The sequence below is a fragment of the Callospermophilus lateralis genome, chromosome 2, assembly GCF_048772815.1.
Source record: "Callospermophilus lateralis isolate mCalLat2 chromosome 2, mCalLat2.hap1, whole genome shotgun sequence".
NCBI lineage: Eukaryota > Metazoa > Chordata > Mammalia > Rodentia > Sciuridae > Callospermophilus > Callospermophilus lateralis.
The window spans coordinates 6,936,619-6,954,259 of record NC_135306.1 but is presented as its reverse complement, the minus strand read 5'-3'; the positions used below and the strand labels follow the sequence as shown (position 1 = coordinate 6,954,259).

Below are 17,641 nucleotides of genomic sequence, written 5' to 3'. Positions count from 1 at the left end.
CTTCAGCAACTTAGTGAGACCCTGTCTCAAAATAAAAAAATCAAATCAAAAGGGCTGAGAATATGGCTAGTAGTTAAATGCTTCTCGATTTAATTCCCAATACCAAAAGAGGAAAAAAATATACTACAGGACTGGGATATAAATCAGAAGTAGAGTACTTTCTGTGCTCAAGTTCCTAGGTTCTATCTCCAGAATGGCAAAATAAAAAAGCAGAAACATGGCACAGTGGCATACACCTGTATTCCCAACTCCTTGGGAGGCTGAGGCATGAGGATCACAAATTTGAGGCCAGCCTGGGCAACTTAGTGAGATCCTATCTTAAAATTGTAAAAGGGCTAGTAATATAGCTCAGTGATAGAGGGCTTGGCTAGCAAGTGCCAAGACCTGAGTTCAATTCCCCCCACCCCACCCCCCGAGAAAAAACAAGGAGCTGACAGGGCCTGGGAGAGATCTAATGAAATTGTGTGAAGTTCTTGGTGCCCTGTAGCCAGGTGCCACTATGGCTGCTGTTGAAGCCAGGCCAGGAGCATAGTTCTTGAAATTCAGAAAGATGATGATGAGTTGTTTCATTGCAGGGGTCATGGGGCAGAGGAAAGAAAGCCAGATCTGCATTTTTTTGTTAAGTAGCAGTATAACTAATGACTGGTGGCCACACATTGGGTAGTGTCACTGTTTTCAGATAGATGTCCTCTGAAACTCATTTTAGTGTGTGTGGGGGGCAGGTTGTAGGAGTCTAACCCAGGGCCTTGAGAATGCTGGGCAAGTGCTCTACCACTGGGCTGTTTCATTTTCTAAATTCATGAATAAAATTATATGTATTAATAGCATACAATGTGATATTTTGAAATAGGTGTGAAAGGGCTAAATCAAGCTAATTAACATGTGTTACCTCACATAACCATTTATTTGTGGTGAGAGCACTTAAATCTAGTCTTAGCAATTTTCTAGCATGCAACCCATCGTTACTGATTACTGTGTTGTATAATAGAGCTCTTGAACTTATTCCACTTAACTGAATTTTGTATCTTTTGCACAGTCTCTCTCCTAGTCCCCACTCCAGCCCGTGGCCATCACTTTTCTTCTCTCTGCTTCTGTGAATTTGCCTTTCTGAGATTCCATTCATAAGTGAGATCATGTAGTATTTGTGTTTCTGTGCCTGGTTTATTTCATTTAATGTCCTCTGGGTTTGTCCATGTTGTCAAGTGTCAGGATTTCCTTTACTTATTTATTTTTTAAGGCTAATTAGTATTCCATTGTATATACATTTATCTTATCCATTCAACAATTGATAGATATTTAGATAGATTCCGGATCTTGGCTATTGTGAATATTATAGCATTTATTCTTTTCTCTTTTCTTTTTTTGCATGCTAGGGATTAAACCCAGGGCCTTGTGAGTACTAGGCAAGCATAAATGGAAGTAGCCTATGAAATGGGTGTAGCTCTTCTACTTCTATACCCTCAGCCCAGCAAACATTTCTCAAAAGACTGCTAGAATAAGTAGTTGTCTTCCTGTTTGATTCAAAGGGAAGGATGCCAAGGGTCTCAAAATACCAGTGCTAATGAAATAACATTTCTTTTTTTGAAGTTGTAGATGGATACAGTACCTTTATTTTATTTATTTATGTGGTGCTGAGGATCAAACCCAGAGACTCACATGTGCTAGGCAAGCACTCTACTGCTTGAGCTACAACCCCAGCCCCTGAAATGACATTTCTTTAGCTTGTTTTTTTTCTTCCTTCCTTTTTAACATTGTCAAACTTTTTTTTCTTTTTTAAGTGAATATATAAAATAACTAATATAAAGTGGGATACTGCCTTATTTTCAAAATAAAACCTTGTCCACATGGTCAGATTCCTTTTTGTCTCCTTTTGTGATAGTCTTATCTCCCTCTCCTTAGAGGGAACCTTGATCTTGAATTTGATAGTTTTTACTCATATATATATCCCAAAGCAACATGTTATTTAGCATATTTTATAACAATGTAAATGATATTGTTGCATATGTGTTCTTTTGAGTTTGTTTTGTTCAATCAACAATAATTTTATGAGATGATTTATATCCTGAGTCCTAATGTTATGAATCTTCACTGCTATATTTAGTTTTACAACTCTACTGCAGTTTATTTATCCCTTCTTCTTCTTCTTCTTTTTTTTAATACCAGAGATTGATCCCAGAGGCACTTAACCACTGAGCCATATCCCCAGCCCTTTTTTAGTTTTTATTTTGAGGCAGACTCTCACTAAGTTGCTTAGGACTTTGCTAATAAGTTGCAGAGGCTGGCTTTGAACTTGTGGATCCTCCTGCTCAGCCTCTCGAGCTGCTGGAATTACAGGTGTGTGTGCCACTGTGTCCAGTCCCTTCTTTTGTTGATGGACACTTATATTTTCAGTTGTTTGCTATCAAAAATAATGTTCATGTACACTATCTTGGTTTACTGGAGAATTTCTAGTTAGGACCAAATTAGTTCTAAATGGTTCTAAAATAGTTCTACCTGTTTTATTGGCTCAGTGAGCTCAGGCAGATGATTCTTAGTACCTCTCTGGGCCTTAGTTTTCAAACCTATAAAATGGGCACATAATCCTTGTGTGAGAATTATGTGGATGTGTGGATGGGGATGTGTATCTTTGCTGGGACATAATAGGTGCTGCTGCATTTGTCTGGACTGGTTCCTACAGAAAACTTCTTAATCCTTTTCTCCTTTTTTGACTTCTTAACCTCTATTACCCCGGAGTCCATTGCCAATTGAAGAAGTGTCAATTAGTTTAAATTTCCACCCAGCAAAAGATGTTCCCTGTTCTGTCCAGGCTCATGTCCTTGTGCTCATGTCCTTGTGCCTACTTGGCATTCTATAAAACAATCTCTCCACTCCCCAAGCCCTACCCTATCTCGGGTTTACTAGGGAGTGCTCATTGTGTTGGGGAGCTGCTCTAGTTCTAGAGTCCAAGTCAGCTTCAGGGTTCAGCTCTGCCATTTCCAGTTAGGTGACCTTGGCCAACTTGCCTTCATTTCTTCCACTCTCCGTCTCCTTGTCTGAGGTAGTGATGATGGTGCCTCTTAGGGTAGAGTACTTCAGTGAGTCTGTGCACACAGGGTTGCAGGAGAGTTGGTGTCCCTCTAGCTGCCTAGAGGGCAGGGACAGCAGCTTCAGGCTCTGGGTCCCTGGCCAAGGCTTTTGTCTGTGTTCTCTTGTCTCTTCTTGTTGCTAGAGAAACTCAGTGCTATCCTCTGCCTTCTAGATCCTCAGGAAATTGGGAACCAGAGAGCCCTTTTTTCTCTTGGCTTGTGAAGGGGAACTGTGGGACTGAGGGAGAAAAGAGGCAAACCCCCTTCAAGGGGATACTTGGTTTAGGTGCCAGGAAAGAATAGAGACACACACACAAATCCATCCAGAGAAAAGATGGGCAAGGGTGAGAGTGGGCAATTGAAGGCAGAGGAAATCCGATGGCTAATAGGCATATGAGAAGATAATGAGACTTGTTGGTAATTAGAAATAAGCAAATTCAAACAGGTATTGTGTTGGCAAAGACCTTGGTTACAGTCTGGGGCTGCTGCATGTGGGGAAGCCAGGATGCTCACAGCCTGCCTATAAGTTGGTGCAGACATTTTGTGGGGCATTTCAGCCACAAATCCCAGACCTTCTGACTCTGCCAACCGTGGAGAAGCTCCTAAAGACGCTTAATGATGTTCATTACCACAGTGTTACTAAACATGGGAGCAGTATTGCCCAGACTGTGAACAGAAGTTAAAAATGCAGCCAGGTGCAATGGCGCATACCTGTAATCCCAGCAATTTAGGAGACTGAGGCAGGAGAATCACAGGTTCGAAGCCACCCTTGTCAACTCAGTGAGATCCTATCTCAAAATAAAATAAAAAGGCTGAGAATGGGCAGGTATAGTGGTATCCTAACAATGCAGGAAGCTGAAGCAGGAGGATTGGTAGTTCAAGGCTGATCTGAGCAATGCTGTGAAACCTCATCTCAGAAAAAGATAGGGAGCTGGGGGTGTAGTCCAAGTGGTAGAGCACTTGCTAAGGGTACCTAAGGCACTGGCTTCGATTCCTGGTATGTCCCCCTCCCAACTCCACACACACAGAAAAAGAAGCAATGACAGAGACAGAGAAGTTAAAAACTCAAGGACAGATGAAAGGCAGAAGCAGGTTAAAATGGTTCCCAGGGGCTAGGGATTAATAGTACAGGGTTTCTTTGCGCGGTGATAAAAACAGAACTAGGTATGGGCGATGTTTTTTTTTTTTTTTTTTTTTTTACATTTTTTTAAATACATGACAGTGGAATGCATAACAATTCTTATTACACTTATAGAGCACAATTTTTCATATCTTTGTATATAAAGTATGTTCATGTCAATTCATGCCATTATACATGTACTTTTTTTTGCATTGCAATTCTTTTTACACATATATACCACAATTTTTCATACCTCTGTATATAAAGTATGTTGGCCAATTTGAGTCTTCATTACATGTACTTTGGATAATGATGTCCATCACATTCCACCGTTCTTGCTAATCCCCTGCTCTCTCTTTCCTGCCCACCCTTCTGATATGGGCGATGTTTGTACATATTTTGAGTGTATTAAATGTAAGTAAGCCAGGCACAGTGGTGCATGCCTGTAATCCCTGCTCTCAGGAGGCTGAGGCAGAAGGATCATGAGTTCAAAGCAGCCTCAGCAAAACCAAGGCATTAAGCAACTCAGTGAGACCCTGTCTCTAGAAATAAAATACAGAATAGGGCTGGGGATGTGGCTCAGTGGTCCAGTGCCCCTGATTTCAATCCCTGTACCCGCCCCACAAAGAGTGTCAGTGAATTGTGCAATTAAAAATAGTTCTGATTGGGGCTGGGGTTGTAGCTTAGTGGTTGAGCGCTTGCCTCGCATGTGTGAGGCACTGGGTTCAATCCTCAGCACCACATAAAATAAATAAAACAAAGATATTGTGTCCACCTACAACTAAAAAGACATTTTAAAAAACTGATTAAAATAGAAAGTTTTAAGTTTACCCAAAATTTAAACATTTAAAAAGTTAATAATGTAATATACCAAAAGTCATTGAATTTTGCATACTTTATTAATTTACTCTTTCTGACTTTGTTAAGGTCTTTTATTTGTGTGTGTGTCTGTGTGTCTGTGTGTGTGTGTTTGGTGAGATATGCTCTCCAAAGGGCTTGGGCAGCCCTGGTCCTTTTTTATTAGTTTTTTTTAGATATATTTGACAAGTAGAATTTTTGTTTGTTTTTTTAATTTTAAAATTTTTAATTGTTGATTGACCTTTATTTTATTTATTTATTTATATGCAGTGTTGTGAACCAAACTCGGTGCCTCACCCACGCTAGGCAAGCACTCTACCACTGAGCCACAATCCCAGCCCCAGTAGAGTACATTTTGTTATATTATTACATCCATGGAGTATATATCCCATTTTTGTGGTTGTACATGGTGTGGAGTTACACTGATTATGTATTCATATATGAGTATAGGAAAGTTATGCCTGATTTCATTCTACTGTCTTTCCTATTCTCATCCTCTCCCCCTTCCCTTCATTACCCTGTCTAATTCAATGAACTTCTATTCTTCCATCCCCTTCCCATTGTGTATTGGCATCCATATATCAGAGAGAATATTTGGCTTTTGTTTTTTGGGGATTGGCTTATTTCACTTAGCATGATATTCTCCAGTTCCATCTATATACTGGCAAATACCATAATTTCATTCTTTATGGCTGGATAATATTCCATTGTGTATATATACCACATTTTCTTTTCTTTTTTTTTTTGAAGAGAGAGTGAGAGAGAGAGAGAATTTTTTTTTTAATATTTATTTTTTAGTCTTGGCGTACACAACATCTTTGTTTTTGTATGTGGTGCTGAGGATCGAACCCGGGCCGCACTCATGCCAGGCGACCACGCTACCGCTTGAGCCACATCCCCAGCCCCCACATTTTTTTTATGCATTCATCTGTTGAAGGGCATCTAGACTGGTTCCATAGTTTAACTATCATGAATTGAGCTTCTATAAACATTGATGTGGCTGTATCACTGTATATGCTGATCTTAAGTCCTTTGGGTATATGCAGAGGAGTGGAATGATTGAGTTGAATGGTACTTTCCATTCCAAGTTTTCTGAGGAATCTCCATATTGCTTTCCAAAGTAATTGTACCAATTTATATTCCCACTAGCAATGTATGAGTGTACCTTTTCCCCCACATCCTATTGAAGTATATTTGGAAAGTAAGTAAAGCCGGGTGTGATGGTGCATGTTTGTAATCACAACAACTCAGGAGCCTGAGGGAAGGAGGATCATGAATTCAAAGCCAGTGTCAGTAATTTAGCAAGCCCTAAGCAACTTAGTGACATCCTGTCTCTAAATAAATAAAAAAAAGGTCTAGGAGTATGGTTTAGGGGTTAAATGCCTCTGGATTCAATTTCTAATGCACACACATATATTTGTATACGTTTAAGGTGTTCAATGAGATGATTTGATATATATGTACATTGTAAAATGATACCACAATCAAGCTAATTAATGATCACCTTACATAGTCACTTTGTGTGGTGAGAACACTTCAGTTCTCTTATCACATTTTAAGCATACAATACACTATTATTAACTGTAGTCACCATGTTGGATATTTTAAATGGATGAATAGAATCATCTTCAAATTTATTTATTTATTTATTTTTGGTACTGGGAATTGAACCCCAGGGTGCTTTATCCCTAAGCTATATCCTTATATCCCCAGTCCTTTTAATTTTCTTTCCTTTTTTTTTTTTTTTGGTACTGTAGTTTTAACCCAAGGGTGCTTTACTAATGATCTATATTCCCAGCCCTTTTTATTTTTTTAATTGAGACAGTGTCTCACTAAATTGTTTAGGACCTCAGTAAGTTGCTGAGGCTGACCTTGAACTTGTGATCCTCCTGCTTCAGTCCCCCCAAATCACTGGGATTATAGGGGTGTGACACTATGCCCAGCAGCAAATTTGTATCTCAATAAAGCTGTCTTTAAAAAAAATCATGGGAGCCTAAGTTAAGAGGATCGCAATTTGAAAGCCAGCCTCAGCAATTTAGCAAGACTGTGTATATAAATAAAATACAAGAAGGGCTAGGAATATGCCTCAGTCATTCAGCACCCCTGGGTTCAATCCCTGATACAAAAAAATATTACATTGTGGCCTGGCACAGGGCACAGGCCTATAATCCCAGCTGCTTGGGAGGCTGAGACAGGAGAATCAAAAATTCAAAGCCAGCCTCAGAATTTAGCAAGGCCCTCAGCAATTTAGGTGAAACCCTCTCTCAAAATAAAATAAAAATTGGGTTAGGGATGTGGCTCAGTGGTTGAATGAATGCTCCTGGGTTCAATCACTGGTACCAGAAACAAACACCCTCCTCTCCCCCTCAAAAAGTTACATTGCAGCCAGATGTAGTGGCATACACCTTTAATCCCAGCTGCACAGCATGCTGCGGCAAGAGGATGGCAACTTAAAGGCCAGCCTGGACAATTAAGCGAGACCTTGCCTCAAAATTATAAAGGGGTAGAGATGTAGTTTAGGGATAGAGCACCCCTGGGTTCAGTCCCTAGTACTGGAGAGAAAAAATCAGGTTGCAACACGTAAATACATAATAGTTTTATGGAATTATATGCTAGGCCGTCCCCCACCTGACTAAAGAAAGATAATATTTCTCTAGTTGTGGCTAAATTTAAGTGCACAGAAAAGGACAGGAAAGACCCTCATTGATTATTATTATTATGGATTCCAAGCCATCACAAAAATGGTGGGGTAAGGTTTGAAGGGGGGGGTGCAGGGGAATTTGAACTTTATTGGCATTCACTATTTTAGAATGTATTAATAAAAAATTTTAACTCCTAAATTTAGAAATGTTTTTGGAAAAAGAAAAGAATCAATAGGATGTAGGATCTGACTTGGCTTTCCCCTTGCCCCCTCCCTAAAGGATTCCGAGAGACTAATGGAGCAACAAGGAGCACTACTGAAAAGGCTTGCAGAGGCGGACTCCGAGAAAGCGGTAACCGGTGCCCCCTGTCGACTGTAACGGGTACAGGCTACCAGAGGGCTGGGTCCCAAAGCATGGAGCTACTGGACCACAGGAACTTGGCATTCCTGATCTGGCATTTTTCTGAGTGGCGATTTCATTATCTGTAAAATGAGTTGACATCCCCTGTCCTGGCTGCTCTACTAGACTTGTCTAGTTGATCACTTGAGAGCTTGACCTATAAAACTGGATACCAACATGAAGAATGGTAATAAGGATAACCCAGTGATTTATAAATCACTAGGTTCTGTTAGACCTACATTTCCATTTTTATTATGGATTCCAAGCCATCAAAAAATAGATATCGAGCCGAATAAGTTGGTGCATGCCTGTAATCCCAGTAGCTTGGGAGGCTGTGGCAGGAGAATAGTGAGTTCAAAGCCATCCTCAGCAAAAGTGACGTGTGCTATGCAACTCAGTGAGACTCTGTCCCTAAATAAAATACAAAATGGGGCTGGGGATGTGGCTCAGTGCCTCTGAGATCAATCCCTGATACCTCCCCCGCCAAGAAAAAATGATATAGAAAAAAATAGATATTGGCTAGGGATGTATTTAGTGGTAGAGCACTTGCCTAGCCTGTTGTGAGGCCCTGGGTTCAATCCCCAGAACCACCAAAAAAAAAAAAAAAAAGAAAAAAATAAGTTAGATGCCTATATAGCTGGTGTAGTGGTACATGGCTTTAATCCCATCTATTCAGGAGGCTGAGGGAGGGAATAGCAAATTTAAGGCCAGTTTGAGCAATTTTTTTTTTTAATTCATTTTTTAGTTGTAGTGGACATAATGTTTTATTTCATTTTTATATGGTGCTGGGGTTTGAACCCAATGCCTCACGTGTGCTAGGCAAGCACTCTACCACTGAGCTACAACCCCAGCCCCCAGTCTGAGCAATGTAACAAGACCTGTCTCAAAACAAACAAAAAAAATGGGTGTGGTGATAGATACCTGTAATCCTAGAGATTTGGTAGGCTGAGACCCTAACTCCAAATAAAAAATAAAAAGGGCCAGAGATGTAAGTCTGTAGAGTGCCCGTCAGTTCAATCCCCAGTAACACCTTCCTACTCCCCCCTCAAAAAAAAGAGATGGGGATGTAGCTCAGTAGAGCACTTGCATAGCATGTGTGAGACCTTGTGTTCAATCCCCTACAATACCAAAAAAAACCCCAACCTAATTAGTATATATGTCAGATGCTTTCCATGGGTCTCTGTGGTATGTGGGACCTCGGGCCCCAGTGTCAAAGCACAACACAATTCTCTGTCCTTCCTGGGCTGGTCCTCTTTGACCATTCCAGGAGTGTGACTGTGTACATTTTCTCCCAGCGCCTGCTGTTAATGCTACAAGACAAGGACAAGGAGGTAGAAGAGCTCCTCCAGGAAATACAATGTGAGAAGGTACAGTCCCCAGCAGCTGTACCTCTTTACAAGCCAGTGTAGCACAGTGGGTGCTGTAGCTAGGTACAGATCCTTGCTTCATCACTTTCTGTCTCTCCAAAGGCTCAAGCAAAGACGGCATCTGAGCTTTCAAAGTCCATGGAGTCTATGCGTGGGCATCTGCAGGCACAACTTCGGTGCAAAGAGGCTGAGAACAGTCGCCTGTGCATGCAGATCAAGGTACCTACCAGCTGCCCCCAAGTAGCAAAGGAGGAGGCAGGGGCCTGGTCCAGGAGTTCCCACGGTAGAATTGTGCCCCAGAGGTCTAGGGGACAGCTGCTGCCAAAGCACTCATTCTCCAGAGAGATTCTAGATAATGGCAAGAGTCATGGGTAAAGGGCTTTGGAAGGTCTTTCCAGAGGTGACAAGCTTGGGTGCTATGTCCCTGGACTTGTCACTTAGTTCCCTAGGCCCTTAGTTCACCAGACTCACTAGGGGAAGGCAATATTCTCAACTGCTCTTAAAGGTCAATATCTCTGTTAAGTGAGGAGTATCTCTTCACTACTTGGCTGGGAGTTCAGAGAAGAGGCTTCCAAAGGAATGTCTTATCATCAAAACCTGCTGGTCTGAGACAATCAGGAGGTGCCATGGGGAACCTGGAGGTACCATATCTTTGGTCTACATCAGGAGAGCCTGAAGTCCTTGCACAGCTGATTCATGGCCACTCCCTTATTTCCTCTTTCTGCTTGTGCCCCTTTTCTGTCTCTCCTATTCTGCCTCTGCCTTTCTCACTTCTTTCCTTCTCTTCTCTTTTCTGCCCTCTCCCAGAATTTAGAGCGCAGTGGGAACCAGCACAAGGCGGAAGTGGAGGCAATTATGGAGCAGCTGAAGGAACTGAAGCAAAAGGGAGATCGAGACAAAGATACCTTGAAGAAGGCCATCCGAGCCCAGAAGGAGCGCGCTGAGAAGAGTGAGGAGTACGCTGAGCAGCTGCATGTGCAACTTGCCGACAAGGTAGCAGGCTGGGGCTGGCATCTTGCTGCCCCAGGAGGGTTGGATGGTGGGGTGGGTAGATAGAAGCGATGGGTGTTGAATGGAGGGACGATGGTAGTGGAAAGGAATGAACTGGAGAGATGGATGGCTGGGGTGGGGAATTTGGGGAGACTCAAAGGGGAAAAGGAGGAGATGGGTCTGGAACAATTCAGACCTGTCAACATTGTGGGTCGGAATGATGACAGACAGGATGTGTGTGGTGCTGGGCATCTGGGACCAGCACAGCCTCCTGCTGTCACTCCTGGTGCTCTAGAGAGAGGGGACAGAATGAGGTTCAGGTTGTCAGGGGGAGAGGTGAGCCCCAGCCTCACCTTCCTGAAGCCTGGTGCTGACCCCAGGCTGACATATCCGCTGTCCTGTGTTCCCAGGATCTTTATGTTGCTGAAGCTTTATCCACTCTGGAATCATGGAGGAGCCGCTACAACCAGGTTGTGAAAGACAAGGGCGACCTTGAGCTGGAAATTATTGTCCTGAACGAGTACGTCTTTGTGTTAGGAGAGGAGGCTGATTGAAGGACTTCAGGGTACAGGAGGAAGGAGTCAGGCACCCTGAGGTCAAGGCTCACAGGAATGCCATGATCTCTCTGGGTTGGGGTTGACTGGGCTGAGATGTGGGCAGCCCTGAGCCAGGCTGTGTTTGGAGCTCATGCAAGCTCTGGCCCAGCCCTGGACTCCCACACCACTTGCAAGCACTCTGAGGGGGTGGTGGGCTTGCTTCTGTGGTCCCAGAAGCCCAAGTCTGGTCCAAACCTGCAGTATGGTACATGGGCACGCTGACTTCCTTGTTCCTATTCTTGGGGGATGGAGCAGAAGGTGTTTCCTGTGTCCCCTTTCTTGTTTGACTAGTGGTAAGCAGCTGTCTGTCAATGTCCACTGGTCAGCAGATCCGTGCTATGGCATGGGAGTAGAGGCAAAAATGGCCTCAGGTGGTTGTGACTGAACTCAACTTTTTTGCTATTTGTGAATTGTCAACAGTGAGCACTCAGTCATTCTCAATGTCAGCTATGGGCTATGGCAATGAGAAGACAAATATACTGCCTGCCTTTGCTCCAGCGGAGAAGATGGGCTGCAAGAGACAGAATCCCATGGGCTGAGGATGGGTAACAGAGAGAGGCCACAGCTTAGCTTTGCAAACACATGCTGATAACCTGTCATGTGCTGGGCCTTATGCCCACTGCTGTCCTCAGAGTTCTTCATCTAGTGGGAGAAAATAAATCATTAAGGTAGAAGGATAGTGGTGCAAATGAGAGTGAGGAAGAGATGTCCTAATGGGGATAGTTTTTAAGTAGGGTAAGGAGTTTGCTACATAAAATGAGATGTTTAGTTGGGCCCAGTTAGTGCTCTCCAAGTTTTTTTAAACTTATTTTTATTTTTTATTTTTTTTGGGTAGCAGATATTGAACTCGGGGGCACTGGACCACTGAGCCACATCCCCAGCCCTGTTTTATATTTTAGAGACAGGGTCTCACTGAGTTGCTTAGCGCTTTGCTTTTGCTGAGGCTGGCTTTGAACTCTCAATCCTCTTGCCTCAGCCTCCTGAGTGACTGGGATTACAGATGTGTGCCATCATGCCCAGCTACTCCACAAGTTTTTGCTGAATATAGACTTTCAGTGAACAGTACTGGGAACGCAGCTAGGGATAAATTCAGGGGTAGAGCACTTGACCCAGTGTGCACAAGGCCCTGGATTTGATCCCCAGCACCAAAACAAAAAACAAACAAAACCATGTGAGAGCACATGCAGAGTCAAGGTTTTATGATATGTTTGAAGTCAAGAGGCTAGGAAGCATCTATGAGGCCTAGGACTCCAATGTGTCAGGTCTGGTCCCAGACATAATGAGAATGAAGGAAAAGGAAAAAGGGCAGAGTCTGCTACCTCCCCAAATGACATCTTTACTGGCACTTAGACCTCTCCCATACATACATACTCATTGCCAGCTGGGTGTTCACACCCAAGAAAAGATCAGTAGAGGCACCTGGCAATATCTGTGGGGAGCAAAGTCCAATGTGTCCAGTGCCCTGCTGGTGAATAATGCCTGGCCAGTAATCTGTGGCCACCACTTGGGAGGTCAGGAAACAATTCCAAAGGAATCTTTCATAACACCAAGGCCCTATGAGCTGAGAGAACAGGTGGGTGCCAGGGGAGCTGGGAGGGACCATGTCCCTGGTTCTTGTCTTCAGGGAGCGTCTTGGCTTCATAGAGAAAGAAGGATGTATTCTTTCTCCTCTACTTTTTTTTGCACTTCTGGGCTTTGAACCCAGGGATTCAAACATGCTAGGCGAGTGCTCTACTCCCCTGAGCTACACCCCCCAGCCCCTGCACATACTTAAGTCATCATTTATGATTGAACTACTATAGATTGCTTCTTGGAGTGAGTATCATGGGAGACAAATCTTAGAGGATTTAACTAGGTAGCAACATGCTAAGAGATGAGACCTGGCATGGGTAGGGATACTTGGTGCCACTCCTCACAAAGACCTGAGCTCCCCAGAACCTGTGGAATTTATTCGATCTGCTGTCATTTTGCAACCTTCCAGCCGGGTGACAGATCTTGTAAACCAGCAACAAACCTTGGAGGAGAAGATGCGGGAAGATCGAGACAGTCTGGTGGAGAGACTGCATCGGCAGACTGCTGAGTATTCTGCCTTCAAGTTGGAGAACGAGAGGCTGAAGGTCTGTTGGGAACTTCCAACCAGGCAGAATGGAGAACCCAATAGTGGGACAGGCCTGGGCTACAGAGATGAGCCAAGGGTCTTCAGAGAGCCTTCAGGCAGCTAAAGGGCATGTTCTCCAGGCTATGAGCCCTGGGCTTAGGTCTACACTCCACCTGTCACAAGTTGAAGGGCCTGGATGAGACACTGTGTTGCTTATTGCTGAAGTTCCCTGAGCTGAGGGAGAAGAGGTCCTCATGGGAATGTGGTAATGCAAGAGAAGTGTTTTATATGGCGTGTTTAGCCAGCCCCTGTGAGATGGATCTGACCAACTTTGAGGTTAACCTTGGTTTTCTTGGGGGACTGCTGGGCCCCTTCACATGCATTCATTCTCACTTCAGCCTCTTAGTTATATAATGATGAAGTAATATAATGATGATCTTCATTTGGAATAAGACCAAGGAAACTGGGTTAGGGGTGTGGGTCAGTGGTAGAGCACTTGCCTAGCATGTGTGAAGCCCTGGGTTCTACCTCCAGCACCTCAGAATCAATCAAACCAGAAACTGAGGTTTCAAAAAAGTCAAGTTTCTTGCCAGGATTTTGCCCTGGGAATTTTGGGAGTAGGACTTGAATCTAACCTGAGTCTCAGCTTTGGAGAGAGAGAGATGGACTCTAGACTTTTTTTTTTTTTTTTTTTTTTTTTGGTACCAGGGATTGAACTAAGGGGCACTCGACCACTGAAGCCACATTATTAGAGACAGAGTCTCACTGAGTTGCTTAGTGCCTCACTAAATTGCTTAGGCTGGCTTTGAACTCATGATCTTCCTGCCTCCGCCTCCTGAGCTGCTGGGATTACAGGCATGTGCCACTGTGCCCTAGCTAGAGAGACATCTTTGATCTTGGTTTTTATTGATCTATCTGGGCATGGCATTATAAGTTTTTTTTCCCTCTGATTTGTTAAGTAAGATTGATTTTAAGTAGGTACGGAAAAGAATATACATCTGATAATTTTCTTTTATTTTTTATTTTTTTATTTTTTTTTTATAATTTTTTTTTTTGAGAGAGAGAGAGAGAGAGAGAGAATTTTATTTATTTCTTAGTTCTCAGCGGACACAACATCTTTGTTTGTATGTGGTGCTGAGGATTGAACCCGGGCCGCACGCATGCCAGGCGAGCGCGCTACCGCTTGAGCCACATCCCCAGCCCCTATTTTTTTTATTTTTTTAATATTTATTTTTCAGTTTTCGATGGATACAACATCTTTATTTTATTTTTATGTGGTGCTGAGGATCGAACCCAGCGCCCCGTGCATGTGGGGTGAGCGCATTACCGCTTGAGCCACATCCCCAGCCCAAGCCACATGGGTAGGCAAGCTCTCTACCACTGAGCCACAACCCTAGCCCCTTGCTTTTCTTATTTAACTTTATTTCACAGACATCTTTTTAGACCCTTTTTTTAAAAAGCTTTATCTATTTATTTATTTTTATTTTTGTTTTGTTTTTTTGAGATGGGGTCTTACTATGTTATCCAGGCTAGCCTTGAACTTGAGATCCTCCCATCTCAGCCTCTTGAGTTAGGTGTGCACCATGGTGCGGGCTTTTTTTTTTTTAATCACTGCTTGTTATTTTACTGCATTTTGATACTATGATTTATACTTATATTGTCTTATCAAAGGTGGTCTTTTGGGTTAGAGGAGGAGATTTATTGACTTGAGAAGAAAATTACAGCATATTGTTAATTTAAAAAGTATGTTGCAAAGTAGTAAGTGAAGTATTATCCCATTCTTGCTGACAAATATAAAATAAGCACAGAACTATAGATATATAACCATATCATAGGTATTTTGCATTATAATTTGTGTGTCTAGGTTTATGCCCCCCTCCTTTTTCTTTTTTTGGTACTGGGGATATAAAACCCAGGGCTTCACACACATACTAGGCAAGGCAAGCAATTACTGTATCGTTGGGTCACACCACCAACCCTCCATTTTCTTGAACAATTCTATATTGCTTTTGAAATAAAAAATGACATTTATTAGCTGAGCGTGGTGGCATACACCTATAATCACAAGAGGATTGCAACTTAATGAGACCCAATTTAGTGAGGCCCTAAAATCCTGGGTTCAATCCCCAGTAGTTTAAAAAAAAAAATTGTATCCATTTTCACCTGAGTTGGCTACTTTAGGAATCTTACCTGGAGACTCTCAAGGAAAGCTGTTGTGTGGATTAGAGTAGGGGCCTTTCCTTTGCTGGCTTCTGGGAATAGAGTTGAGGGCCACCTGATCCAGAACTGGTAGTTCTCAGAGTATCATCCCTTCTAGGCGAGCTTTGCCCCGATGGAGGACAAGCTCAACCAGGCCCACATTGAGGTCCAACAGCTGAAGGCATCAGTGAAGAACTATGAGGGGATGATCGACAACTATAAGAGTCAGGTAAACCCTAGTCCTCCAAGCTATGCCCACCTCACTGCCATCGGGCAGGAGGCTCACCACCCTCGTCTTCCAGGAAGCAGTGGGCATGGCTGGTGGTTCTTAGCCAAATTTGCTTCTGTCTAATGTGTCCCATTGCATTGTTGATCCCTAGGTGATGAAAACCAGATTGGAGGCTGATGAAGTGGCTGCCCAGCTAGAACGCTGTGACAAAGAGAACAAGATCCTTAAAGACGAGATGAACAAAGAGATTGAGGCGGTACTGCTCCCCTTCCTTGCTTTCTTCCTTACCCAGTTCTAATGTCTAATTTCATGACTGTGAATCTATCTCCAATGTGTGCCTTTGACCCTGCCTGATTTGGATGACAAAGAGTAACATTTCCCATGGGTGAGCCAGTCTGCTTCACCACAGATACGCTCTCTCCTTTCTTTTTATCTTGTCCTCTCTTCTCTCTCTCTCATGCTTATTATGCCTTTTTTCCCTTGTGTTTTTTTTCCCCTCTTCTCTTGCAGTTCTTTTTTGTGGTGGTGGGGATCAACCCAGGGTCTTATACATAATGAGTATGTGTCTATAATTGAGCTATACCCCCAGATTCCACTTTTTAAAAAAAAATATTTATTTTTATGTGGTGCTGAGGATCATCAAACCCAGGGTCTCACTCATGCAAGGCAAGTGCTCTACCACTGAGCTACAGCCCCAGCCCCCAGATTCCACTTATTTAAAAAAACAGAACCAAAAAACCCTCCTGCATGGAGCATCAAAGAGGACTCAGATCCACGTTATGTTAGGTCTTCAGCCTGCCCATTTCATTCTCTTTGGTGTCTTTATTTTGTGCCACCTGAAAACCATGCTTCTTATCTCCTTTCCAAAGCACCTTATTCTAGAGATGGTTGGCTAACTGGAACATAGGGGTTGTCTTAATAGTTACCTTAGAGATAGCTCAAGTCAGGCTCAGTCTCTAGTTTTGTAGCCTTGGGAAGCTCACTGCCCCCCTCTCTAGTTCTTAGTCTCCTTCTTAAGTACCAAGGTGGAGCAAGACCGGAATTTCTTAATTTCCGTCTGACTTGTAGTATTGTGGCTGCCTTCCTAGGGGCTGTGCAGTTAGACTAGGCCTTAATCTTGGCTTTTCTAGTTTTTTCCTGAGTGATTGTGGGCCAATGACTTGTTCCCTGGATACTTAGTGTCTTGTGTATGTGGACACCAGCATGGACTTCATTTTATGGTCTCAATTAAATGCATATAGCCCTTATGAAGATACCTAGGTCTCGGTTTTTTTTGTGTGGGTATGGTGCTGGGGATTGAACCCAGGGCCTTGTATATGCAAGGCAAATACTCTACCAACTGAGCTAAATCCTCAGCACCTCCCCCCGCCTTTTTTTTTTTTTTTTTTTTTTTGATACTGGGGATTTAATCCAGGGGTACTTTTTATTTTTCATTTTGAGACAAGGTCTCACTAAGTAAGTAACCGAGGTTCTTGCTAAGTTGCTGAGGCTGGTTTTGAACTTACAATCATCCTTCCCCAGCCTCCCAAACGCCTGGGATTACAGGTGTGCAATGCTGCCTCCAGTAAGGTCTTGGCTTTTTAGTTTATGGTTGCCACTGTTATTTGATGACTAAATGAATGACAAGCTCAAGTGGCAAAGCAGGCTCAAGTAAGTACCACAGAAAGCAGCTGGACACCTGCAGGGAGAGCAGGCCATGCTTTTGCCTGTGGGTTTTGCAGGATCCTTTTGAGATTCTAGGCAGCCCTGTCCTAACTCCAGAGGACTCTGTCTGGCCCCAGTGGTAGCTGGGCCTATGCCAATGGTGGGCTTTTCTTCCTGCTCAGGCACGTCGGCAGTTCCAGTCCCAGCTGGCTGACCTGCAGCAGCTGCCTGACATCCTCAAGATCACGGAGGCTAAGCTGGCCGAATGTCAAGACCAGCTGCAGGGCTATGAGAGGAAGAACATCGACCTTACAGCCATCATATCAGACCTGCGCAGCCGGGTAAGGGACTGGCAGAAAGGGTCCCACGACCTAGCCCGAGCAGGGGCCCGCTTACCAAGATGAGCTGCACGCCCCCCGAGGGAGGACCACTTC

General features: G+C 43.4%; 1 protein-coding gene across 9 annotated transcripts in view; it reads left to right on the top strand.

Annotated features, from left to right (window-relative positions):
- Positions 1-17,641, top strand: part of Odf2 (outer dense fiber of sperm tails 2) — a 40,732-nt gene that overhangs the window by 17,539 nt on the left and 5,552 nt on the right. For all 9 annotated transcript variants that reach the window (XM_076845354.2, XM_076845353.2, XM_076845351.2 and 6 more), the window contains 9 exons: positions 7,965-8,036; positions 9,380-9,451; positions 9,554-9,670; positions 10,259-10,444; positions 10,852-10,961; positions 13,019-13,154; positions 15,453-15,563; positions 15,715-15,819; positions 17,390-17,548. In XM_076845354.2, coding sequence (XP_076701469.1) covers positions 7,965-8,036; positions 9,380-9,451; positions 9,554-9,670; positions 10,259-10,444; positions 10,852-10,961; positions 13,019-13,154; positions 15,453-15,563; positions 15,715-15,819; positions 17,390-17,548 — 1,068 coding nt within the window. The remainder of the gene's footprint in view (positions 1-7,964; positions 8,037-9,379; positions 9,452-9,553; positions 9,671-10,258; positions 10,445-10,851; positions 10,962-13,018; positions 13,155-15,452; positions 15,564-15,714; positions 15,820-17,389; positions 17,549-17,641) is intronic.